This window comes from Theropithecus gelada, chromosome 3 (assembly GCF_003255815.1).
Source record: "Theropithecus gelada isolate Dixy chromosome 3, Tgel_1.0, whole genome shotgun sequence".
Taxonomy (NCBI): Eukaryota; Metazoa; Chordata; class Mammalia; order Primates; family Cercopithecidae; genus Theropithecus; species Theropithecus gelada.
In genome coordinates, this window is record NC_037670.1 from 16,053,983 (window position 1) to 16,080,065 (window position 26,083).

The window sequence follows — 26,083 nt, forward strand, 5'->3', positions numbered from 1 at the left end:
TTGACCTCCCAGGCTCAAGTCATCCTCCCACCTCGGTCTCCTGAGTAGCTGGGACTACAGCTATGCACCACCATGCCAGGGTAATTTTTAAATTTTTTTTAGAGATAGGGTCTCGCGCTGGGCCCAGTGGCTCACGCCTGTAATCCCAGCACTTTGGGAGGCCGAGGTGGGCAGATCATGAGGTCAGGAGATTGAGACCATCCTGGCTAACACGGTGAAACCCCGTCTCTACTAAAAATGCAAAAAATTAGCCGGGCGTGGTGGTGGGTGCCTGTAGTCCCGGCTACTCGGGAGGCTGAGACAGGAGAATGGCGTGAATCCGGGAGGCAGAGCTTGCAGTGAGCCGAGATGGCGCCACTGCACTCCAGCCTGGGCGATAGAGCGAGACTCCGTCTCAAAAAAAAAAAAAAAAAAAAAGAGATAGGGTCTTGCTATGTTGTTCAGGCTGGTCTCAAACTTCTGGCCCCAAGTGATCCTCCAGCCTCAGCCTCCTAAAGTGCTGGGATTACAGGCATGACCCGAAGTGCCCAGCCTCGCTCCTACTCCTGTGGACATCCTCCCTTGGCTTTCTTTGTCATCTCCTCTTCTTCTGCTGGTCCCAGGAAGTTGGAGAGCCTCAGCCTCTTCTCTCGTCATATACTATTGCTCTTCCTAAGGAATTGCATCCATTCTGAGTGACCTTGCACAACTGTAACTGCAGCTTTGTGACTAAAATTTCCTTCTCCTTCCTTTGCATACACGTTCCCTTGAATCTGCACCCGGAGATGGCTGCCAGGGAGGAATTCTATTAATAGATTTGTCTTTGAGTCTGGGAAATGAAGGACACGCATCAAAAGTTCCTACCATGCCCCAAGCATCTCATGTTCTCACTCTTGCACCTTCATTCATCCTGGGTTGAATTTTTCTTTTTCTTTTTTTTTTTTTTGAGATGGAGTCTCACTCTGTCGCCCAGGCTGGAGTGCAGTGGCGTGATCTCTGCTCACTGCAACCTCTGCCTCCCGGGTTCAAGCGATGCTCCTGCCTCACCCTCTCGAGTAGCTGGGACCACAAGCACCCACCACCACACCCGGATAATGTTTTATGTTTTTAGTAGAGACAGGTTTCTCCATGTTGGCCAGGGTGGTCTCGAACTCCGGACCTCAGGTGATCCACCCGCCTTGGCCTCCCAAAGTGCTGGGATTACAGGCATGAGCCACCGTGCCCAGCCCTGGGTTGAATCTTAATTTGAAGAGGTATTTTTGACACATTCCTTGCATCATTCCAGATATCACTTATTAGTGTGTCCACTGATTGATTGCTCACCTGGCCAGCATCCATGTACCTTCCTAGTAGTGCCCACACATCCTTCCAGAATCCAGCCCCTCCCCTGAGCAACTCATGTGCTTTGGGGGAAACTGATCCTCTGCAGCTTCAGCAGGAAGCCTTGTTTTACCCAAGACAAAGGGCACATTCCATTTTCCTGGTGACATCATGGTTCACGGGTGAGTCTATGACCCAAGCCAGCTTAATCACACTGAATGTCAGTACTCCTACTTGGACCTGGAGGGAGACCTCCCCACTGTCCCTTCATTGGATGTGGGTGTGGAAGCACAAAGCCCCAGCTATGGGTGGTGCCCATCCCATCATCAGGAGGAAAGCTGGTCTTCAGATGAAGCCGATCTTCCAGGCAGAATGAGGGACAAAAAGAACATTGGTTCTTGATGATGCCATTGGGCTGCTGGTTCAAGTCATTCCTGAAGCAGCATCATTTCTGGACATTCCAATGGCAGGGACCAAAATGTCTCTTTGGTTGTTTAATCTACTTTGAAGGCTGGGCGTAGTGGCTCACACCTGTAATACCAGCACTTTGGGAGGCTGAGGCAGGTGGATCACCTGAGGTCAGGGGTTCAAGACTAGCCTGGCCAATGTGCCGAAACCCTGACTTTACTAAAAATACAAAAATTAGCTGAGTGTGGTGGCAAGTGCCTGCAGTCTCAGGTACTTGGGAGGTTGAGGCAGGAGAATCACTTGAACCCAGGAGGCAGAGGTTGCAGTGAGCCGAGATCCCACCACAGCACTCCAGCCTGGGCAACAGAGCAAGACTCTGTCTCAAAAAAAAGAAAAGAAAAAAAGAAAAAAAAAAAAAAAAGAAGGCACGGGGCAGCAATTACAGTAGCGAAGGCAAAGTGGAAATTTGGGTGTAAATTGTGCACCCATACATTATGCTCCAAGCCAGCTAATAATGACAACTGTGTCCCCACCTACTGGCCACAGGAATTTTTTTGGAGGTGATATCAAGGATGTAGATTTCCTTCTGCTATAAGTTATCGTTTTCTTTTCATTCATTCAGTTGATACATTTTTATTGGGCATCTACATGAGCTAGGTGCTAAAATAGTTGCTACTGATATAACAGTAAGCCAACACAGACCCAGTCCTTTTTTTTTTTTTTTTTTTTTTGAGACAGGGTCTTGCTCTGTTGCCCAGGCTGAAATGCAGTGGCACAATCATGGTTCACTGCAGTCTCAAATTCCTGGGCTCAAGCAATCCTCCTGCCTCTGCCTCCCCAAGTAGCTGAGACTACAGGTGTACACGACACCTAACTAATTTAATACTTTTTTTGTAGTGGTGAGGTCTCATTAGGTTGCTCAGTCTTGTGTTAAACTCCTGGCCTCAAAGGATCCGCCCTCCTCAGCCTCCCAAAGTGTTGGGATTACTGGTATGAGCCACCATGCATAGCTCAAAAATACTTTTATGTTCCTTTCCTTCTTCTTCTTCTTCTTCTTTTTTTTTTTTTTTTTTGAGATGGAGTCTCGCTCTGTCTCCCAGGCTGGAGTGCAGTGGCGCGATCTCCGGCTCACTGCAAGCTCCGCCTCCTGGGTTCACACCTTTCTCCTGCCTCAGCCTCACGATTAGCTAGGACTACAGGCGCCCGCCACCCCGCCCGGCTGATTTTTTTTTTTTTTTTTAGTAGAGTTGGGGTTTCACCATGTTAGCCAGGATGGTCTCGATCTCCTGACCTCGTGATCCGCCCGCCTCGGGCTCCCAAAGTGCTGGGATTACAGGCGTGAGCCACCACGCCCGGCCATTCCTTTCTTTCTTCTTAATGTCTCCATAGCAAAATTCCTCATGGCCAATAAATCACTGATTGTAAACAAGCATCATGTGTGATGTGCCTTTTGCAAGCGTAGCTACGAAGTCCTATATCCCATTTCCAAGGTATAGCATCCATCATTCCCTTGGGAGCAAGAGATCGTGGTGTAAAGCTGGTTGATCCTGTCAACTGATCTCGCAGCAGGTAAAAAACTGATACTGCAGGTCCAGTTTCAGCGGCTGACAGGAGGGTTTAGCAACACTTCAAAGAGGAATTCTTTGCTCCATGCATCACAAGCAATGCAATCCTTTTGATCACACTTGAATTAAATTTTTGGTTTTAAGCTTAGTCTGTTTTCTCCTATGCTATTTATAAAACGCAGGTGCCAAGGTTTGTGCTTGGAGGTTTTAAAGAAAAGGCAAAAAAATCAAACACGCCTAGGTTTCAGGAACTGACCAAGTACTGGGAGGTTAATCTTTTTTTTCTTTTTTTGAAACAGGCTGAAGTGCAGTGGTGTGATCCTAACTCACTGCAGCCTTGACCTCCTGGGCTTAAACAATCCTCCCACCTCAGCCTCTCAAGTAGCATGTGCATGCCGGCACACCCGGCTAATTTTTAAATGTTTTGTAGAGACAAGTTCTCCATATGTTGCCTAGACTGTTCCCTAACTCCTGGGCTCAAGCGATCCTCCCACAAGGCCTCCTAAAGTGCTGGAATTATAGGCATGAGCCTTGGTTTTTCAATTCTGGGTCCATAAATTTATGAAGACCTTGGATACAATGTACACAGGAGAAGGCATCCTGTTGGTAAGGAGTTTCATAAAAAGGAAAAGAAAAAGCATCAAGAAGCTGACATAGGTAGCAACGAGACAGGAAAAGAGAAGAGCTTTAAGGCCAGTGTTTGGAGATCAGACATTTCCCCTCAAAGGAGGACAGGCCTGGCTCAGGTCTTCAGAGGCATCAAGAATAGACCCTGGCCTCAGCTGATTCAGAGACAGTCAGAGCAAAGGACACCCCACAGGGCCTTCTCAGGGCTATGTTTGGAAGCAGCTCTTGTTACCCCAAGGCTGCCTAGCATCAAACAGCATTCCCTTTTATCCTCAAGGTCTGTGGTCAAGTTCTTGTCACTGCCCCAAGGGGAAGATATTTAGGGCTGTACAGAGCAAGATGTCCTTGTCATCAGGAGCAAGGACACACGTGGAGCGGAATCTGACTGATGGGTACACATTGCACTTTCTGCCTGCTTCTGCAACGGAAGATGCTGAAATTGTTCAGCTAGATCCCAACAGTGTGGGTGGCTGAAAGCAAACTCTGTCCACCACGCAGACACAGTCTGAGAGCACCCTAAGTGTGACTGCCCTGGGCCACCCGGATCCCCCTGCTGGGCTCTGAGCAGGGACATGACAGGGCTCTGTTCAGGCCGCAGGGCAGCGTAGTCCCTGTCACAGCCCCAGTGTTATCGCCCCCACCAGTCCCAGGTCGGTCCTCCTGTAAGTCTGCTGGCAATATTGCTCTAAAATCCCACTTCCAGCCCAGTTCAGGGACTCACACCTGTAATCTCAACACTTTGGGAGGCCGAGGTGGGAGGATCACTTGAGCCCAGGAGTTCGAGATCAGCTTGGGCAACATAGTGAAACACCTGTCTCTATTAAAAAAAAAAAAAATTAGACGGGTATGGTGACATGCACCTGTGGTTCCAGCGACTTGGGAAGCTGAGGCAGGAGACATTGCTTGAGCCCAGGAGTTGGAGGCTGTAGTGAGCTATGATAAGGCCATTGCACTCCAGCTTGGGCGACAGGGTGAGGCTGTTTCTGAATGAATGAATACATAAGCAAATAAGAAAAAATACAATACAATACAATACAATTTCTGAATGAATACATAAGCAAATAAGAAAAAATACAATACAGGCCGGGCGCGGTGGCTCAAGCCTGTAATCCCAGCACTTTGGGAGGCCGAGACGGGCGGATCACGAGGTCAGGAGATCGAGACCATCCTGGCGAACACGGTGAAACCCCGTCTCTACTAAAAAATACAAAAAACTAGCCGGGCGAGGTGGCGGGCGCCTGTGGTCCCAGCTACTCGGGAGGCTGAGGCAGGAGAATGGCGTAAGCCCGGGAGGCGGAGCTTGCAGTGAGCCGAGATCGCGCCACTGCACTCCAGCCTGGGTGACAGAGCGAGACTCCGTCTCAAAAAAAAAAAAAAAAATACAATACAATACAATACAATACAATACAATACAATACAATACAATACAATACAATACAATACAATACAATACAATACAATACAATACAATACAATACAATCGCACTTCCCAGCGGTTACACCTGGCCACAGAGGTCCCCAGGCTGCCTGCGAGGGCGCCGGGGAGGTCACTGTTAGTCCAGCCCTGCAACCGGCAGAGGCCCTCGCACACTTCCGCCGGAAGTCAGCCCCGCAGGGGCGTCGCGCTGATGTCACTAGCCCGCAGGAAGTCTTGTGTTGCGCCCGGGAGGCGCCGGAGCCCAGCGGCGGGCGGTAAGGCCGCCTCCGCGGGGCTGTGGGAAGCTTGGGCTGTCCCAGGACCGTCAGTCTCCTCCTCTGACCCTCCCTTACCCCTTGTGTGTGGGGCCGCCGTCCCACCGCCACCTCGCCCAAGTCCGGGGCCGCCCCGGTGTCCCCTCAGAGCCTGCTGCACTCCACGTCCCCCTACCAGGGCTCCAGCCCCCAGGGAAAGCTCCGGCCAGGTGTCCTGGATGCGGGTAGCTTCGGGAGGCCCTAATGGGGAGGGGCAGGGAGAGACCTGAGGCTACCGACTTGGCTTATTTCTCCTCAACTAGCTGTTTCTCTCAAAGTCTTTATTATTGTTATATTTTGAGACAGCTTTTCGCTCTTGTTTCCCAGGCTGGACACTGCAATCTCCGCCTCCCGGATTCAAGCAATTCTGCCTCAGCCTCCCGGGTAGCTGGGATTATAGGCATGCGCCATCATGCCTGGCTAATTATTTTGGTATTTAGTAGAGATGGATTTCACCATGTTGGTCAGACTGGTCTCAAACTCCTGACCTCAGGTGTTCCACCCGCCTTGGCCTCCCGAAGTGCTGGGATTACAGGCGTGAGCTACAGCGCCTAGCCTGTTTTATTATTTTTAGAGATGGGGTCCAGCTTTGTGGTGGCCTAGGCTGGAGGGTAGTGGTACGATAACAGCTCACTGCAGCCTTGACCTCCTGGGCTCAAGCGATCCTTCCACCTCAGCCTCCCAAGTAGCTGGGACCACAGGTGCGTGCCACCACATCCTGCTGATTTTTAAATTTTTATGTAGAGACAGTGGTCTCACTATGTTGCCCAGGCTGGTCTCGAACTCTTAGCCTCAAGCGATCCTCCTGCCTTGGCTTCCCAAAGATTTGGGAGCCGGCCTGAGCAACTTAGTCTGGACCGTTTCTCCCAAAGTCTTACCCATTTGTGCTGGGGGTGCTGAAAATCCCCTGCTTCCAAATCCTTTTCCACAACGTATTCTGCCTTTGACTGCTACTCTTGTTTTATTATGTGGGTGTCGAATTGATCTGTCTCTGCAGTCAGATCCAGGCTCCTGGAAGGACAATGTCCGGTAGCTACCAGTCGTGCCAGGCACACACTGCGCCCAAGAGAAGCTGCTGTTTGAATTATCTGTGAATGTTGGTAGGAGGAATGCCAGAGCTGCCAACTGAAAATTATCCAACCAAAAGAAATGTAGGCTGGGCACCCTGAATCACCCGGTGAGAACTGTTGCTGTTTGTTTGCTCTCGCCTATCATGTCATGAATAGTTTCTTGTTTATCTCACTTGGAATTCCAGCCCAGAATCATATCTGCTAAGGTCAAAAGTAACCAGTTCCGGTATCTTTTTGTGAGTGTTTTTGTTTTGTTTTGTTTTGTTTTTGTTTTGTTTTGTTTTGTTTTTGAGATGGAGTCTCACTCTGTCGCCCAGACTAGGGGGCAGTGGCCGGATCTCAGCCCACTGCAAGCTCCGCCTCCCGGGTTTACGCCATTCTCCTGCCTCAGCCTCCTGAGTAGCTGGGACTACAGGTGCTGCCACCTCGCCCAGCTAGTTTTTTGTATTTTTTAGTAGAGACGGGGTTTCACCATGTTAGCCAGGATGGTGTCGATCTCCTGACCTCGTGATCCGCCCGTCTCGGCCTCCCAAAGTGCTGGGATTACAGGCTTGAGCCACCGCGCCCGGCTGGTGAGTGTTTTTGAGACAGGGCCTCATGCTGTCGCCCAAGCTTGAACTCCTGTCCTCAAGCAATCCTCCCACCTCAGTCTCCTGAGTATTGGGGACCACAGGCATGCGCAACCACACCTGGCTAATTTTTGTATTTTTTGTAGAGATGGGGGGTCTCGCTTTGTTGCCCAGGCTGGTCTTGAACTCCTGGGTTCAAGTGATCCTCCCGCCTCAGCCTTCCAAAGTGCTAGGATTACAGGCATGAGCCACTATGGCCGGCCAATTCCAGTACCTTTTTTTTCTTTTCTATTTTTTGTTTTTAAACCACTACACTATGGAAAAGAATTCCAGTATCCCTGGGCGCAGTGGCTCACGCCTGTAATCCCAGCACTTTGGGAGGCCGAGGCAGGAGGGTCATAAGGTCAGGAGATTGAGACCATCCTGGCCAAATCGGTGAAACCCTGTCTCTACTAAAAATACAAAAATTAGCCGGGTGTGGTGGCATGCACCTGTAATCCCAGCTACCCGGGAGGCTGAGCCAGGAGAATCGCTTGAACCCTGGAGTCGGAGGTTGCAGTGAGCCAGGATCACCACTGCACCCCAGCCTGGTGACAGAACGAGACCCCATCTCAAAAAAAAAAAAAAAAGAATTCTAGTGTCCAGTGTCTTAGTGTCTTTCTTTCTTTTTTCTTTTTTTTTTTTTTTTGAGACGGAGTCTCACTCTGTCACCCAGGTTAGAGTGCAGTGGCATGATCTCAGCTCACTGCAACCTCTGCCTCCCGGTTCAAGCGTTCAAGCGATTCTCCTGCCTCAGGCCCCTGAGTAGCTGGGATTACAGACACGTGCCACATGCCCGGTTAATTTTTGTGTTTTTAGTATAGATGGGGGTTTCACCATGTTGGTGGCCGAAACCACCAGGCTGGTCTCAAACTCCTGACCTCATGATCCACCTGCCTTGGCCTCCCAAAGTGTTGGGATTATAGGTGTGAGCCAACATGCTCGGCGACAGTATCCAGTATTTTAACACAGGCCTGTGTGTTGACTCTGGTTCCAGAGGGTGATTCCTGATAGTTGTGGCCAGTGTCTTGGAGGGATGCTTCTTAGGACAGGATGCCTGATTCTGGGTGCAGGGCTCCTGACTGCCTCTAGGAGATGCTTGTTCTCCAGGCATTGTCAGCAGATTCTTTGGGGGGAAATCTTGTATCTTTGTGAATATTTAAGGAAGTAAAAGAATGATTCGTGCCTGGGGGCAAGGAAGGTGGATGCATTTTCTTTCTTAGTTTATTTTGCATTTGCAGGTTGGAGATGCTTCAAAGGCAGGCCACAGTGTTAGAGTGTTAGATTCAAAATTTTTATCTTGGGCCGGTGCAGTGGCTCACGCCTGTACTCCCAGCGCTGTGGGAGTCTGAGGCAGGCGGATCACCTGAGGTCAGGAGTTCAAGACCAGCCTGGCCAACTTGGTGAAACCTCGTCTCTACTGAAAATACAAAAATTAGCCAGGTATGGGGCACATGCCTGTAATCCCACCCTCTAGGGAGGCTGAGGCAGGAGAATTGCTTGAACCCGGGAGGCGGAGGTTGCAGTGAGCCAAGATTGCGCCACTGCACTCCAACCTGGGTAACAAGAGCCAAACTCCGTCTCGAGAAAAAAAAAAATTTTTTTTTTTAAATTGAGACAGGGTCTCACTGTGTTGCCCAGGCTGGTCTCAAACTCTAGAGCTCAAGCGATCCGCCCACCTCTGCCTCCCAAAGTGCTGGGATTACAGGCATGGGCCACCACACCTGGCCCAGAATTTTTATCCTGATGGAGGGAGCTCAGGACCATTTGGGAGGCCCCAGTGAGAGGCAGCAGGCCTCTGTTGTGTGTGCCTGAGGAATTCTGTTTTGTTTGTTGGTTTTTCTGGTTTTTGCTTTGAGACATCATTAAAGTCTAGGTGAATTCTTTTTTGGTGGCCATTTGGGAGTTGATTTCTGAGAATGTGTGTCATGGAAGAAATCTCAGTAGCAGATAGTCACACTCTTCCTATTCCTTTGTAGCCCCAGGATGGACTTCCTGATCCTCTTCTTGTTCTACCTGGCTTTGGTGGTGATGGGTCTTGTTCTTATCTGCGTCTGCTCGAAAACCCATAGCTTGAAAGGCCTGGCCAGGGGAGGAGCACAGGTAAGGATGATCCTTGGATAGCACTGGAATTTGAATACTGTGCTAGTCTAAGAGACTCACCAGTTTTGCTACAGGACAAAAAGGAGATGCCAGGCTGGGTGCAGTGGCTCACACCTGTAATCCCAGCTACTCAGGAGGCTGAGGCAGGAGGATCCCTTGAGCCAGGAGTTTGAAGTTGCAGTGAGCTATGATCACACCACTGCACTCCAGCCTGGACTACAGAGTGAAACCCTGTCTCAACAACCACAAAAAAGATGCCACTCAACGTCATTGATGGATTTATTTCACTGATGGCAGTTGTGGGACATTCCATAGCCTCTGTCTGTGTGTGTTTTTTGTTCCTGCTGAAAGTCCTCTTGCGGTGGTGCTTTGAGAGAAGAGGTTGCTGTTTTCCTCTGGATTAGATGCCTGTGATTGGGCATGGATGTGAGCAGGGTCCGCCTGGGGTACTTGATGGGTGACTCTGGGGGATGTATGAGTAGAAAGCTCAGCATTGACTGGCCCCCCTCCTTCAGGGATCAAAGTGAGCAAAACGGGACAAGCAGCCTATGGGAAGGCATTGACTTGGGAGGGACCTGGGCCAAGCCCAGTGATCTGGGTGTGGACGCTGGAACCTGGGATTGAACCCAGGCCGGGGAAGTAGCGGCCTTCACATTAACATTCCACGACCCATTCCCTCTGCTCACCTCACTTTCCCTGAAGACCCTGACAGGTGCCTTCTTCAGAGTCAGACTAGAAATGGAACTGGCGTGAAAGGAAGACCAGTAGAAAGAATTCCCCTCTTTATTCTCTGCTAAATCACTTCTTTACCTGTATACAGAAACCAAACTTCCTCTCACGCAGATTGCCAGCTATGTGTGGAGTGTCTGATTTGTTTGGGAGTGGAGAAGCGAGAAGTGAAATGGAATCTTTCCCTTTCCTTTTGTTTCAGATATTTTCCTGTGTAATTCCAGAATGTCTTCAGAGAGCCATGCACAGATCGCTTCACTACCTTTTCCATACGAGGTATTTCTATTTCAGAGTTTAAATATTCTCTTCTTTTCTGCTTTGATTATTAATTGTTGAGATCCTCCAGCTTCAGGAAGCTCCTCGTGGTTTCCAGCATGGTGAGGGAAAGAAGGCCAGAAAGAATCAAGAGTCCTGAGTTGGGAGCCTCTACTCATAGTTAATCTACCTTTTGAGACGGAGGTTTTAACTTGTCTACTTTTAAATAGTGATATTTAAAGATTGGGAAAATACTGACATGTATTTCTGTTAAATACATGCAGAATGTTTCACAGAGTTTTCTATGTAATTCTTACTACTATCTCAAGCCCAAAGGAAGTGGTTGACCCTTGGTTACTTTCTTTAGTATCATACAATTTCTTCAAGGAGAAGCCCCCACGAACAAGCCATGTGCCTGTTTTCTTTCAGAAACCACACCTTCATTGTCCTGCACCTGGTCTTGCAAGGGATGGTTTATACTGAGTACACCTGGGAAGTATTTGGCTACTGTCAGGAGCTGGAGTTCTCCTTGTATTACCTTCTTCTGCCCTATCTGCTGCTAGTTGTAAACCTGTTTTCTTTCACCCTGACTTGTGTAACCAATCCTGGTAAGTTGAGGCTCTTAGCATACAGCATGGTGACAGCTCCACTGTCTTACTAATAGTGCTGCAAACAAGGAGAGGCTCCCCCACCCCGAGGACTTTGTAAAAGATTTGATGTGTAGCATTTTCCTTATCTTTCAGTTTGGAGTGTTTTCTAATTTTTTTTCTTCTTCGACCCACGGGTTATTTAGAACCGCTTAAAATTTTTAGTTTATCTTTTTAATACTTTCACTTCATTTTGTCATATATAGAGCACGTGATTGGTATGGTGCTGTTCCTTTTTTTGTTTTTTAAGATGGAGTCATGCTTTGTCGCCCAGGCTGGAGTGCAGTGGTGCGATCTCGGCTTGCTGCAACCTCTGCCTCCCAGGTTCAAGCAATTCTCCTGCCTCAGACTCCCAAGTAGCTAGGACTACAGGTGTGCGCCACCTCGCCTGGCCAATTTTTGTATTTTTAGTACAGATGGGGTTTCACCATGTTGTCCAGGCTGGTCTCAAACTCCTGACCTCGTGATCCACCCACTTCAGCCTCCCAAAGTGCTGGGATTATAGGCCTAAGCCACCGCACTGGCGGAATTGTACACTTTAAATGGGTGAATTAGGTTTGTGAGTTATATCTGAATAAAGCTGTTATTAAAAATGAATTGCGCGGCTGGGCGTGGTGGCTCATGCCTGTAATCCCAGCCTCTTTGGGAGGCCTAGGCGGGAGGATCACCTGAGGTCGGGAGTTCCAGACCAGCCTGGTGAAAATGGTGAAACCCCATCTGTATTAACAAAGAAAAAAACAAAAAATTAGCCAGGTGTGCGTTAGCACATCTGTAATCCCAGCTACTACTTGGGAGGCTTATGTGGGAGAATCACCTGAACCCGGGAGTCAGAGGTTGCAGTGAGCCAAGATCCCGCCACTGCACTCCATCCTGGACGACAAACTAAGACTGTCTCAAAAAAAAAAAAAAAAAAAAAAAAAAAGAATTGCTTAAGATATTAAAGATAGCAGTTTCAGTTGTGTTTTATCAGGACGGGTTTTGTGACCATCCAGTCCACCATATTGCACGAAACTGACATATGTCCTTACTTTTCCCAGGCATTATAACAAAAGCAAATGAATTATTATTTCTTCATGCTTATGAATTTGATGAAGTGATGTTTCCAAAGAACGTGAGGTGCTCTACTTGTGCTTTAAGGAAACCAGCTCGATCCAAGCACTGCAGTGAGTGTGGTTCTCGTGACTCCAGCGGCACCCCCAACAGCACATGTGCGGGCTTTGTCTGTGAGGGACTGTTTCCTGAATCTAAAAGAAGAGCCAGTTCACCCCCAGACGTGGTGTGGCCATTACTTGTAGAGTTGAGATAATGGTTTCTTTCAGATGAGTGAGGGTCAGGTCTTGTGTTCCTATGTAGTAGACAGTCCTCATCCCCGGACATAACAGCCCTTCCCTCGCCACATGGGAGGACATGCTCCCCACAAGGTGTTTCTGTGGATGTTGTGTTTGCGGATTTCAGTCCTACAAAGCCTAGTCTTCTGGGGAGGGCCCAAGATTCTAGACCAGTGCTGTCTAACAAAAATAGAATGTGGCTGGGCGCAGCGGCTCATGCCAGGAATTCCAGTACTTTGGGAGGCAGGCAGATCTCTTGAACCTAGGAGTTCAAGACCAGCCTGGGTACCATGGGGAAACCCCACCTCTACAAAAAATACAAAAGTTGTAGTCCTGGCTTACTCAGGAGGCTGAGGCGGGAGGATCACTTGAGCCCAGGAGATCGAGGCTGCAGTAAGCTATGGTTAAACCACCACACTCCAGCCTCAGCAACACAGCAAGACCCTGTCTCAAAAAAAAAAAAAAAAAGCCATAAATAGAAACAGTTTTTAAAAATGTTTTTCAAAATGTAACTGTGCTTGGAGACAGTTTTAATCACTATGTTATTTAACCTAATATATGTAAAATATCATTTTAACATGTAATCAATGTAAAAAATTCTTCATGAGGTAGTTTATATTCTCTTTTTCATACTAAGCCTTTGAAATCTGGTGTGTATTTTACATTTACAGCACGTCTTGATTTGGACACTAAATTTTCATGTGGAAATACTTGTGTATTTAGATTTAATAAAATGTACAGTTGAAAAAGTAGACTCACAGGTGCAAGTTATATCCATACATTCTTAAAAGTTTTCCAATATCTGAATTTGGTACCAAAAAAATCATTTTCCTTTACCATCCATGTCTACGTTGACATAATGATTCATCTTAATCAGAAGAATTGACTTGACTTTAAAGCAGGAACATTAGTTTTAAAACATGTCTATCCAAGTCAAGTAAATTAACTAACTCTTCCGTTGCCTCCATATTTACACTGAATTCAAAGGAGTATTGTAGTAAAAAACAAATGTAAATTTGTCAATATTGACAAAATGTCCTTTCCATTTTTTGGTTTGGTTTTTGAGATAGCGTCTCACTCTGTTAACCCAGGCTGGAGTGCTGTAGTGCGATCATAGCTCACTGTAGCCTTGACCTCCTGTGCTCAAATGATCCTCCCGCCTAGCCTCTGAGTAGCCGGGACCCCGGGTCCATGCCACCACCTCAGATTTTTCTAGTAGCCAGATTGCAAGTGCTCAATACCCACATTTGGCTGGCAGCTCCTGTACTGGACACCGCACTTCCAAAAGCTTAGTTTGGAACTAAGCAGTGCCATTTCCCTCTGATTATACATCCAGGGGTCAGACTGTGAAAATCTCAGCAGGTGTGCGGCGTCCTTGTCTCATCAAGCACCATCCCAGCACATGCCCCCTCGTTTCTGTGCAGGTGTGTGTAACTGGTGTGTGCACCGTTTCGACCATCACTGTGTTTGGGTGAACAACTGCATCGGGGCCTGGAACATCAGGTACTTCCTCATCTACCTCTTGACCTTGACGGCCTCGGCTGCCACCGTCGCCATTGTGAGCACCACTTTTCTGATCCACTTGGTGGTGATGTCGGATCTATACCAGGAGACTTATGTCGATGACCTTGGACACCTCCATGTTATGGACACGGTCTTCCTTATTCAGGTAATTATGCTGTAGGTTTCTGACTTCAAGTTTCAGAATTGCAAAAAGGACATTTATTTTCCCAGTAAAAGCATGAAGTTAGGTGGGGCGCGGTGGCTCACGCCTGTAATCCCAGCACTTTTGGAGGCCGAGGTGGGAGGATCTCATGAGGCCAGGAGTTCAGGACCAGCCTGGGCAACATCCAAATGTCCATCAGCAGATGATTGAATAACTGGTCTCCTGTAGAGACCTTGTCTGTACAAAAAATACAAAAATGAGCCGGGGCGGTGCAGTGGTTCATGCCTGTAATCCTAGCACTTTGAGAGGCCAAGGCAAGCAGATTGCCTGAGCTCAGGAGTTTGAGACCAGCCTGGATAACATAATGAAACCCCATCTCTACTAAAATACAATTAGCTGGGTGTGGTGGCACATGCCCATAGTTCCAGCTACTCGGGAGGCTAAGGCACAAGAATCACTTGAATCCGGGAGGGAGAGGTTGCAGTGAGCCGATTGCACCATTGCACCCCAGCCTGGGTGACAGAGCAAGACCCTGTCTCAGAAACTAACAAATGTGAAGTTTTTCCTTTTTCTAAACTGATATAAAATTCACATATTGGGCCAGGCATGGTGGCTCACAGCTGTAATCCCAGCACTTTGAGAGGCCAAGGTGGGCGGATCACCTGAGGTCAGGAGTTCAAGACCAGCCTGGCCAGCGTGGGGAAACCTCGTCTCCACTAAAAATGCAAAAAAGTTAGCTGGGCGTGGTGGCCAGTACCTGTAATCCCAGCTACTCGGGAGGCTGAGGCAGGAGAATCACTTGAACCTGGGAGGCGGAGGTTGCAGTGAGCCGAGATTGCACCACTGTACTCCAGCCTGGCCAACAAGAGTGAAAGAGCGAAACACCATCTCAAAAAAAAAAAAATTCACATATCATAAAATTCACCCTTTAAAGTATACCACAGTGGTATGAGTGTATTCACAGACTTGTGCAACCCTCACCACTGTCTAATTTCAGAACATTTCATCATCTCCATTCCCTCCTGCCCTAGACCCAGGTAATCACTAATCTACTTTCTGTCTTTTGGGATAGGCCTTTTCTGGACACTTCATGTGAATGGAATTGTGCAATATATGGTCTTTTCCCCTGGCTTCTTTCTTGTGGCACAAGGTTTTCAGGGTTAATTCATGTAGCACGAATCTACTTTATTCCTTTTGTTTGTTTGGGATGGAGTCTCACTCTTATTGCCCAGACTAGAGTGCAATGGTGCGATCTCGGCTCACTGCAACCTCTGCCTCTCGGGTTCAAGCAATTCTCCTGCCTCAGTCTCCTGAATAGCTGGAATTACAGGCACAAGCCACCACACCTGCCTAATTTTTGTATTTTTAGCAGAGAAGAGGTTTTACCATGTTGGCCAGGCTGGTCTTGAACTCCTGACCTTAAGTGATCCACCAACCTCAGCCTCCCAAAATGCTGGGATTATAGGCGTGAGCCTCCACGCCCGGCCATATTTCATTCTTTTTTATGGCTGAATAGTATTCCATTGTATGGATAGACTGAATTTTAATTATTTATCAGTTGATGGACATTTCGGTGTTTTCACTTTTTGGCTATTTTTGAATAATACTGCTGTGAACATTCATGTACAAGTTTTTTGTGTGGACATGTTTTTGTTTATAAAACATGTTTTATGTTTATGTTTTTATGTTTTATGTTTATATTTCTCTTGGGTAAATTCCACCTAGAAGTGGAACTGCTGGGTCGTATAGTAACTTTTTTTTTTTTTTTTTTGAGACAGAGTCTCACTCTGTCACCTAGGCTGGAGTGCAGTGGTACCAGCACAGCTCACTGTGACCTGGAACTCCTGGGCTCAAGTGCTGCCACCTTGGCCTCCCAAAGTGCTGGGATTACAGGTGTGAGCCACTGTGACTGGCCCAGAATAACTCTTGATTTGAGGCCTTTATATGATAATGACAGTTAATCTTTTGTTATACTGGTTTTTTGTTTGTGGATCTTTTGGATCTTGGGAATGGGGTTTTGGGTTTTTTTGGGTTTTTTGGTATAGAAAAGTTCAGACATTCTTTCTCATCAAATCTCTTTTCTTTGTAACTTCAACTAGAAAGTCTCCTCCATCAGGAGTTTTGTTAAATGTTCTCTTTGCTTGTGACTTTCAAAAATATTAAACTTTCTAAATTCTTCATTTTGCTTATTACAAAAACAAAACTTGAAGCAGCGCAGTTCCTATGGTCATACACCATTTACGGAGTCAGTTTTGTTTTTACCCAAACAAGATCACAGTGTAATCCTTGCATCTTGTCTTTCTCATTAGTCAATATGTTAAATCTTTTCACAATCAGTACATAGAAATTGACATCATTTTTAATGGCTCCTTGTTTTCCCATTGTGTGACCATCCCAGAGTTTACCCTTCCTGATGGATGGACAGTTAACTTGTTTCTTGGCTGGGTGCAGTGGCTCACACCTGTAGTCCCAACAGTTTGGAAGGCCAAGGCAGGAGGATCACTCAAGGCCAGGGGTTTGAAAGCAGCCTGGGCAACATAGCAAGACCCTGTTTCTATTGATTTTTAAATTATTTTTATTTTTATTTTTTTTGAGACGGAGTCTCACTCTGCTGCCCAGGCTGGAGTACAGTGGCACTATCTTGGCTCACTGCAAGCTCCACTTCCCGGGTTCATGCCATTCTCCTGCCTCAGCCTCCCGAGTAGCTGGGACTATAGGTGCCCACCACCACCCCCGGCTATTTTTTTGTATTTTTAGTAGAGACGGGGTTTCACCATGTTGGCCAGGATGGTCTCCATCTCTTGACCTTGTGATCCACCTGCCTCGGCCTCCCAGAGTGCTGGGATTACAGACGTGAGCCACCACACCCGGCCTTTTTATTTTTATTTTTTGAGACGGAGTCTTGCTCTGTTGCCTAGGCTGCAGTGCAGTAGCAAAATCTCAGCTCATTGCAACCTTCACCGCCTGGGTTCAAGCAATTCTTCTGCCTCAGCCTCCTGAGTAGCTGGGATTACAGGCATGTGCCACTACACCCAGCTAATTTTTGTATTTTTAGTAGAGAAGGGTTTCACAATGTTGGCCAGACTGGTGTCGAACTCCTGACCTCAAGTGATCTGCCCACCTCGGCCTCACAAAATGCTGGGATTGTAGGTGTGAGCCACTGTGCCCGGCCCCTGTTTCTATTTATTAAGGAAAAGAAAAAAACTTCGGAAGAGGGGTTGATAAAATCAATGATACAATGAATATCCTTGCACATCTATTTTTGGGGTTGTATTGTTTTAAGAAAGACATTGATCTCTTTTGTCCATCCGGATTTTATTTTGATGAATGAAGTCTGCATTTATTTTATAAATAGCTAACTGGAATAGCACATTTTCCTGAGTAAACTTTCCCTTTTCCTTCAGTGTGAACACTTCCTTCATCCCACAGGAAACTTGTATGTACTGGGATTATTCCTGGGCTGCTTCTCAGTGCTGTTTATGTTCAGTTTGTCACATTTGGACACAGGTAGGTGGGCTGAGGAAGCAGCACTGGTGGCTGTGGCAGGCCCAGGGTTGGCCGGTTTTCACTCTCTCGGATGTCACAGTCCAGCTGCCTAAATCACTGCCTTTTCTCTGCCCCCAGTATCTGTTCCTGACTTTTCCACGGATTGTCTTCATGCTGGGCTTTGTCGTGGTCCTGAGCTTCCTCCTGGGTGGCTACCTGTGCTTTGCCCTGTACCTGGCGGCCACCAACCAGACTACTAACGAGTGGTACAGAGGTGACTGGGCCTGGTGCCTGCGTTGTCCCCTTGTGGCCCGGCCTCCATCAGCAGAGCCCCAAGTCCACCGGAACATTCACTCCCACGGGCTTTGGAGCAACCTTCAAGAGATCTTTCTACCTGCCTTTCCATGTCATGGGAGGAAGAAACAAGAATGACAAGTGTGTGACTGCCTTTGAGCTGTACTTCCCGTTTATTTACACATGTGGATCCTCGTTTTCCAAGCATGGCTTGTTTGTTTTGATTTCTACTGTGCTTATAAATCACTACCAGTGGGCAAGGGAGAGAGGGGAAAATGGGTGTTGACTGAGGAATCCCCTTGCTTATCTTCTTTTGAAACCGGGCACCTCTGAAGTCTTGGTGTCAAGGCAATCAAGAGAGGACTTCTCAGAGATTCCAGGTGATGCTGAGACCTTGGTGTCTCTAAACTCTGGGCATGTGGACAGGAGGGGCTTGCAGCCGTGTCTCTGACCTGCCGGATATGCAGGAGGGTCTCGACTCGGCGCCTGCACGTTGTGTCTGGCTGTGCTTTCTTTTATGCCCCCCTCTATTCTCCTCTCTCCCCCAGGGGATTTTCATCTCAACAACAGTGTCCTCACCCAGGCCTGCCTTCTGGCCAGTATGGGCTTGTACACCAGGCACATTCCTGCATGCGAGGCCTCCGGCCTGCCCTCCTCTGTCCACATTCAAGCCCTTTCTGACTAGTTTATTTATTTTTATTTTTTTTATTTTTTTTTATTTTTTTTGAGACGGAGTCTCGCGCTGTCGCCCAGGCTGGAGTGCAGTGGCGCGATCTCGGCTCACTGCAAGCTCCGCCTCCCGGGTTCACGCCATTCTCCTGCCTCAGCCTCCTGAGTAGCTGGGACTACAGGCGCCCACCACCGCGCCCGGCTAATTTTTTGTATTTTTAGTAGAGACGGGGTTTCACTGTGGTCTCGATCTCCTGACCTTGTGATCCGCCCGCCTCGGCCTCCCAAAGTGCTGGGATTACAGGCGTGAGCCACCGCGCCCGGCCTCTGACTAGTTTAAATATTGTGAAAGTGAACTGCCACCTATTTCAGAGGAGAGATGACTGCCAGAAATGAGGTCTTGGTGCGGAAGGTCTTTGGAGTGGGAGGGCTCTCAAGTGCAGGTGGCAGGTGTTCTGCACCCAGCTAGGCCAAGGAGCCCGCAGCCAGAGAGGCGGGGAAATGGGAATCAGGGGCAGGGGTCCTTCCAGCCATCTACCCCCGTAGCTCCCCAGCTGAGAACAGATGGAAACGTGAAGACGGGTAGCTGGGGCGGCCAGGGAACCCAAGTCCGCTGGCCCAAGCCAAAGCCCGGCACCACCCCGCATCCTTGCTGGTGGAAAGCATGGTGAAATCAACCAGCGGCGGCTCTGAACGCAACGCAGAGTCCGCGCGGGAGCCTGGGCAAGGACAGAGCGGGCCCGCACTGGCGGTTGGGCGGGCTCTGGGGGCGGGGCCTGGGGCGGGGTCCACCTGGGACCGCGGCACTCCCCTCACCGCGCGCGCCGCCAGGGGGCGCCCTCCCGAGAGCGCCCCTGGGCCGAGGCCTGCGCTTGGCCCCTGCGGGCCGCCGTCTCCGTGCCCGGCATTCGGCCGCCGTTCGGCTGCGCGGCGGCGGCTCTTGCGGCTCCTGGCGGCGCCGCAGTCGGACCTTTGGGCGCCCGCTGGCCGGCGGCAGCGGCGATGGCACCCTGAGCAGGCAGGGAGCAGGCAGCGGCAGGCGGGCAAGCGGGCGGGTGCCGCAGCCCAGGCCCGTGTCGCGCCTCTTTGTCTCCACGGGCAGCGGCTCAGCCCCGGGCCCCGGGCGGAAGTGAGACGCGCTCGGCGCGGGGGCCGCGGCGGCCGCACCATGAGCGACATCCGCCACTCGCTGCTGCGCCGCGACGCGCTGAGCGCCGCCAAGGAGGTGTTGTACCACCTGGACATCTACTTCAGCAGCCAGCTGCAGAGCGCGCCGCTGCCCATCGTGGATAAGGGCCCCGTGGAGCTGCTGGAGGAGTTCGTGTTCCAAGTGCCCAAGGAGCGCAGCGCGCAGCCCAAGGTGCGGCCCGAGACGGTCGGGTGCCCGGGCGCCGCAGGCAGGCGGGTGGGCCTTTTCCCCGGCGATGCAGGGCTGTGTCAAGCCGCGGGCGCCCCACGTCCAGGAGCCCCGCGCTCGCGCTTGGCCTCGCTCCAGCAGCAGCCCGCAAACCCCTCTCCGGGTCCTGCAGTGTTGCTCAGCTGCCTGTCCAGTCTGCGGGGCGTGTGACAGCCGAGGCTTGGTGTTAAAGGGACAAACTGGGGACTGCCCGCTCTCTAGAAGTCTGTTGGGCTGTTACCGAGAGGCTCGTCCTGAGCCCTCCAGGAGGATGTATAATGATCTGTATAGCTTTCCTCTTACATCTTTTTCTTTTTTTTCTCTCTCTTTTTTTTTTTTTTTTTTGTAGTGAGACAAGGTCTCACTGTGTTGCCCAGGCTGGAGTGCAGTGGTGCAATCACAGCTCACTACAACCTTGAACTCCTGGGCTCAAGTAATCCTCCCGCCTTATCCTTCTCAGTAGCTGGGACTACAGGCATGCACCACCACCATGCCCAGCTAATTTTTGGATGTTTTGTAGAGCTGGGGCCTCCCCGTGTTACCCAGGCTGATCTCAAACTCCTGGGCTCAAGATCTCTCCTTGGCCTCTAAAGTGTTGGAATTACAGGTGTGAGCCACAACGCCTGGCCTATATGACTTTTTTCTAAGAGTAACAGCAAAGATCTCCCTGACACCTGAGCTTTACGAAGGGCGAAAAGTTCTACGGGGAAAAAAACTTTTTTCCTGTTTTCCTTTTTTTTTTTTTGGAGACGGAATTTCATTCTGTCACCCGGCTGGAGTGCAGTGGTACGATCTCGGCTCACTGCAACCTCCACCTCCCGGGTTCAAGCGAGTCTCCTCCCTAAGCCTCCTGAGTAGCTGGGATTATAGGCGCACACCCACCATGCCCGACCAAGTTTTGCATTTTTAGTAGAGACGGGGTTTCACCACGTTGGCCAGGCTGGTGTCGAACTCTTGACGTTGTGATTCGTCCGCCTCGGCCTCCCAAAGTGCTGGGATTACAGGCGTGAGCCACCGCGCCCAGTCTGTTTCCTGTTTTTTTAACGTACGAGTTAATAAGTACGTTACAGCCACATTTCTTAACGCTTTTCCTGGATTTCTTTTGCAGAGACTGAATTCACTTCAGGAGCTTCAACTTCTTGAAATCATGTGCAATTATTTCCAGGAGCAAACCAAGGACTCTGTTCGGCAGATTATTTTTTCATCCCTTTTCAGCCCTCAAGGGAACAAAGCCGATGACAGCCGGATGAGCTTGTTGGGAAAACTGGTCTCCATGGCGGTGGCTGTGTGTCGAATCCCGGTGTTGGAGTGTGCCGCCTCCTGGCTTCAGGTACTGCTCAAGAGAGACCCTCGGCCGGGTGCAGTGGCTCATGCCTGTAATGCCAGCACTTTGGGAAGCTGAGGTGGGCGAATCACTTGAGGTCAGGGGTTCGAGACCAGCCTGACCAACATGGTGAAATCGTGTCTCTACTAAAAATGAAAAATTAGCCTGGCATGATGGTACATTCCTGTAACCCCAGCTACTCAGGAGGCTGAGGCACGAGAATCGCATGAACTCAGGAGGCAGAGGTTGCAGTGAGCTGAGATGGTGCCATTGCACTCCAGCCTGGGTGACAGAGCAAGACTCTGTCTCAAAAAAAAAAAAAAAAAGAGTCTGACCCTGAGAGTCTCTGAAGAGGAATTGAGGAGTTTGCTATTCGGAATTCTCATTGAATTGGATTTCTGGAATTTTTGTTTGTTTGTTTGTTTAAATTATTCTTTTAGGCCGGGCGCGGTGGCTCAAGCCTGTAATCCCAGCACTTTGGGAGGCCGAGGAGGGGGCAGATCACTTGAGGTCAGGAGTTTGAGACTAGCCTGGCCACCATGGTGAAACCCTGTCTCTACTGAAAAAACAGAAATTAGCCAGGCGTGGTGGCTCCCGCCTGTGGTCCCAGCTACTTGGGAGGCTGAGGCAGGAGAATCATGAACATGGGAGGCGGAGGTTGCCGTGAGCTGACTGCACTCCAGCCTGGGTGACAGAGTGAGACTCAGTCTCAAAAAAAAAATTTTTTTTAAATTAGGGCGTGTTTTTTTTTTTTTCTTTTTCTTTCTCGTTTCTTTTTTTTTTTTTTTTCCTTTTCTTTTTTTTTTTTTTTGTGAGAAGGTTTCAGTCTGTCCCCCAAGGTGGAGTGCAGTGGTGCAATCTTAGGTCACTACAACCTCTGCCTCCTGGGCTCAAGTGATCCTCCTACCTCAGCCCACCAAGTAGCTGGGACCACAGGTACACATCACTATGCCTGGCTAGTTTTTGTATTTTTTGTAGAGACGGTTTCACCGTGTTACCCAGACTGGTCATGAACTCCTGAGGTCAAGCGATCCTCCTGCCTCAGCCTCCCAAAGTGCCGGGATTATAGGCATGAGCCACTGTGCCTGGCCTAAGAACAGGATTTTGAGAGAAATTCAGCAAGTACTGCTGTAAACAAACCTTTTCATCATGCGACAGTTCACAGACTTTCCTGAATCTCTTCAATATGATAGCAGCTGTTAATTTTTACCTGTGGCGTCTCACCTGGGATCCTGTAGGATTACAAAAGTTGTCATTTCCTCACCTGAAGGCAGAAATGATGTTTCCTAAGTAAACTGTAAAACAAGAGCCGGCAGATGTTGTATGTAAAGGGCGAGATAGTGAACTGTCTTAGGCTTTGCAGGTCCTGTAGTCTCTTTCACAGCTACTCTGTCCTTCTAGTGCAAGAACAGCTTTAGACAGTAGGCAAACAAATAAGCATGGTCACGTCTCAGTGAAATATTGTTTACAGAAACGGGTGGTGGGACAAATTTGGTCTGTGGGATGGTTTTTTTGTTTTGTTTTGTTTTTTGAGAGAGTGTTGCTCTGTCGCCCAGACTGGAGTGCAGTGGCATGATCTCGGCTCACCGCAGGCTCCGCCTCCCAGGTTCACGCTATTCTGCCTCAGCCTCCCAAGTAGCTGGGACTACAGGCGCCCACCATCAGTGGTGCCTGGCTAATTTTTTTGCATTTTTAGTAGAGATGGAGTTTCACCGTGTTAGCCAGGATGGTCTCGATCTCCTGACCTCATGATCCGCCTGCCTCGTCCTCCCAAAATGCTGGGATTACAGGTGTGAGCCACCATACCCAGTCAGGTGTTGGGTTTTTTTTGTTTTTTTTTTGAGACGATCTTGCTCTGTTGCTTATGCTGGAGTGCAGTGGTGTGACCACAGGGCTCACTGCAGCTTCAACCTTACCAGGCTCAAGCCATCCTCCTGCCTTGGCCTCCCGAGTAGCTGGGACTACAGGTGTGTGCCACCACACCCGCCTAATTTTTTCAATTTTTTTTTTTTTAGTTGGAGTCTCACTCTGTCACCCAGGCTGGAGTGCAGTGGCGCGATCTCTGCTCACTGCAAGCTCTGTCCCCGGGTTCACGCCATTCTCCTGCCCCAGCCTCCCGAGTAGCTGGGACTACAGGCGTCTGCCACCACGCCTGGCTAATTTTTGTGTGTGTGTGTTATTTTTAGTAGAGACGAGATTTCACTGTGTTCACCAGGATGGTCTCGATCTCCTGACCTCATGATTTGCCCACCTTGGCTTCCCAAAGTGCTGGGATTACAGGCGTGAGCCACCGCACCTGGCCCATTTTTTCTATTTTTTTATAGAGATGGGTTCTTTTTGTTACCCAGGCTCGTCTGGAACTCAAGTGATCCTCCCACCTCGGCCTCCCAAAGTGTTGGGATGACAGGCATGAGCCACCATGCCCAGCCTGGTCAGGGGGCTTTAGATTGCCCACCACTGCTTCAGTGTAAGCCTTTAACTTTTTTTTTTTTTTGAGACGAAGTTTTGCTGTTGTTGCCCAAGCTGGAGTGCAGTGGCGCGATCTTGGCTCACTGCAACCTCTGCCTCCCAGGTTCAAGTGATTCTCCTGCCTCAGCCTCCCGAGTAGCTGGGATTACAGGCGTGCCCCACCACGCGTGGCTAATTTTCGTATTCTTAGTAGAGACAGGGTTTCACCATGTTGGTCGGGCTGGTCTCGAACTCCTGACCTCAGATGATCCACCTGCCTCGGCCTCTCAAAGTGCTGGGATTACAGACGCGAGCCACCGCACCCTGCCCCATCAACATCTTTTTTTCATCTTGGAAGTGGTTCTGCCAGTTCTGATGGTATTCACCGTGTGTGCATAGTTGCTGGTCTACTCACGACATCTGTAGTTACGTGGACTGTGTGGCTTCTTTCCAGCGGACGCCTGTGGTCTACTGTGTGAGGTTAGCAAAGGCCCTCGTGGATGACTACTGCTGTTTGGTGCCGGGATCCATTCAGACGCTGAAGCAGATATTCAGTGCCAGCCCGAGATTCTGCTGCCAGTTCATCACCTCCGTTACCGCGCTCTATGACCTGTCATCAGGTAAACTTGAAACAGGTTATTTCTATGAAAGAAGCTTCCATCAATGGCTAGTTTTATTTTCCGCTGAATACCCAGGTGAAGTGTCCAGTGAATGCTTTGGCCATTTTGTCTCTTAAATGTATATTTTTATTTTTATTATTTTTTGAGATGGAGCCAGTTGCCCAGGCTGGAGTGCAGTGGCATGATCTGTGCTCAATGCACCCTCCCCCTCCCGGGTTCAAGCAGTTCTCCTGCCTCAGCCTCCCGAGTAGCTGGGACTACAGCCAGCATGCGCCACCACTCACAGCTAATTTTTTTGTGTGTTTTTAGTAGAGATGGGGTTTTACTGTGTTCCAGGCTGATCTCAAACCCCTGACCTCAAGTGATCTACCCACCTTGGCCTCCCAAACTGCTGGAATTACAGGCATGTGCCACCATGCCCAGCTGAGTTTTTATTTTTTTATTTTTTGAGACGGTTTCACTCTGTCACTCTGGTTGGAGTGCACAGGTGTGATCCCAGCTCACTGCAGTCTCTGCCCCCAAGCCTCAAGTGTTCTCCCCCTGCACTCAGCCTCCCGAGTAGTTGGGACTACAGGTGTATGCCACCGCGCCCCGCCAATTTTTGTATTTTTTGTAGAGATGGAGTTTCGCCATATTGTCCAGGCTGGTCTTGAACCCCGAGCTCAAGCAATTCTTCTCCCTCAGCCTCCTGAGTAGTCGGGACCATAGGTTTGCACCACCATTTCTGGCTAATTTTTTATATTTTTTTGTAGAGATGGAGTTTCACCGTGCTGCCCAGGGTGGTTTCGAACTCCTGGACTCAAGCAATCCTCCCACCTCGGCCTCCTAAAGTGTTGGCATTACAGGTGTGAGCCATTGCACCCAGCCTGAAATGTGTGTTTTTAATTTAGGCTAAAAGCTAAAGGTGTGGGCCACCAGGATGTGTGCAATTTGCTAAGGGGGAGCTATTCTTAGTGATCCCCATTTGCCTGAGGTGCAGTGGTCCAAGTGGCAGGCAGCCCAGAAAGCGAGGGTCTGCTGTCTGGTGAGATGTGACCCACTGCCCGGACATATGACTTGACTTTTTATCTTCCCCCTACTTTCTTTATTTTACTTTTTTGGATAGAGAATCTTGCTCTGTTGTGCAGGCTGCTGTAATACGGTGGTGCAGTCATAGCTCATTGTAGCCTCAAAACTCCTGGGCTCAAGTGATCCTCCCACCACAGTCTCCCGGGTCGCTGGGACTGTAGACACACACCACCAGGCCTGGCTGACAAAACCTGCTTTTCTGCTGCTGTTTTCGGTTCATCCTTCTCTGCCCTTGGCTGTTGCTGCTCACAAGGCTGACAAATAGTCTCTCTCTCTTCCTGGGTTGATAGCCAAACCAGCAGTTTGAAAGCCTTCAACGGCATCTGTCATTTTTATTCAGTCCAGTATTGGTCTCCCACCAGCCTGCTGACTTTTTTTTTTCTTTTTTGTTTTTTTTTTTGGAGACAGAGTTTCACTCTTGTTGCCCAGGCTGGAGTGCAATGGGGTGATCTCGGCTCACACGACCTCCACCTCCCGGGTCCTGATTCAAGCAGTTCTCCTGCCTCAGCCTCCTGAGTAGCTGGGATGACAGGCATGCGCCACCACGCCCAGCTAATTTTTGTATTTTTAGTAGAGACGGGGTTTCACCCTGTTGGCCAGGCTGGTGTTGAACTCCTGACCTCGTGATCCACCCGCCTCAGCCTCCCAGAGTGCTGGGATTACAGGCGTGAGCCACAGCACCCGACCTTCCTGACTATTTTTGAGACTTCTTTTTTTTTTTTTTTTTTTTTTTTTTTTTTGT

The 26,083-nt window shown here is 49.2% G+C and overlaps 2 protein-coding genes across 3 annotated transcripts in view; both read left to right on the forward strand.

Moving 5' to 3' along the window:
• Window positions 1–5,514: 5,514 nt before the first annotated feature.
• ZDHHC4 (zinc finger DHHC-type containing 4) lies at window positions 5,515–18,023 on the forward strand. The gene is made up of 8 exons (XM_025379547.1): window positions 5,515–5,591; window positions 6,628–6,781; window positions 9,288–9,411; window positions 10,343–10,416; window positions 10,825–11,003; window positions 12,080–12,205; window positions 13,795–14,039; window positions 17,661–18,023. The coding sequence occupies exons 3-8, from the start codon at window positions 9,295–9,297 to the stop codon at window positions 17,952–17,954; spliced, it is 1,035 nt and encodes a 344-aa protein (XP_025235332.1). The 5' UTR covers window positions 5,515–5,591; window positions 6,628–6,781; window positions 9,288–9,294; the 3' UTR covers window positions 17,955–18,023.
• A 1,113-nt stretch (window positions 18,024–19,136) lies between these two features.
• The window catches only part of C3H7orf26 (chromosome 3 C7orf26 homolog), a 22,650-nt gene continuing 15,703 nt past the window's right edge, over window positions 19,137–26,083 (forward strand). Inside the window, exons 1-3 of one of the 2 annotated variants that reach the window (XM_025379545.1) lie at window positions 19,137–19,845; window positions 20,990–21,211; window positions 24,108–24,273. In XM_025379545.1, the coding sequence (XP_025235330.1) occupies window positions 19,150–19,845; window positions 20,990–21,211; window positions 24,108–24,273 (1,084 nt within the window). In that variant the 5' untranslated portion in view covers window positions 19,137–19,149. The remainder of the gene's footprint in view (window positions 19,846–20,989; window positions 21,212–24,107; window positions 24,274–26,083) is intronic. The other variant, XM_025379546.1, reaches the window with a different exon arrangement.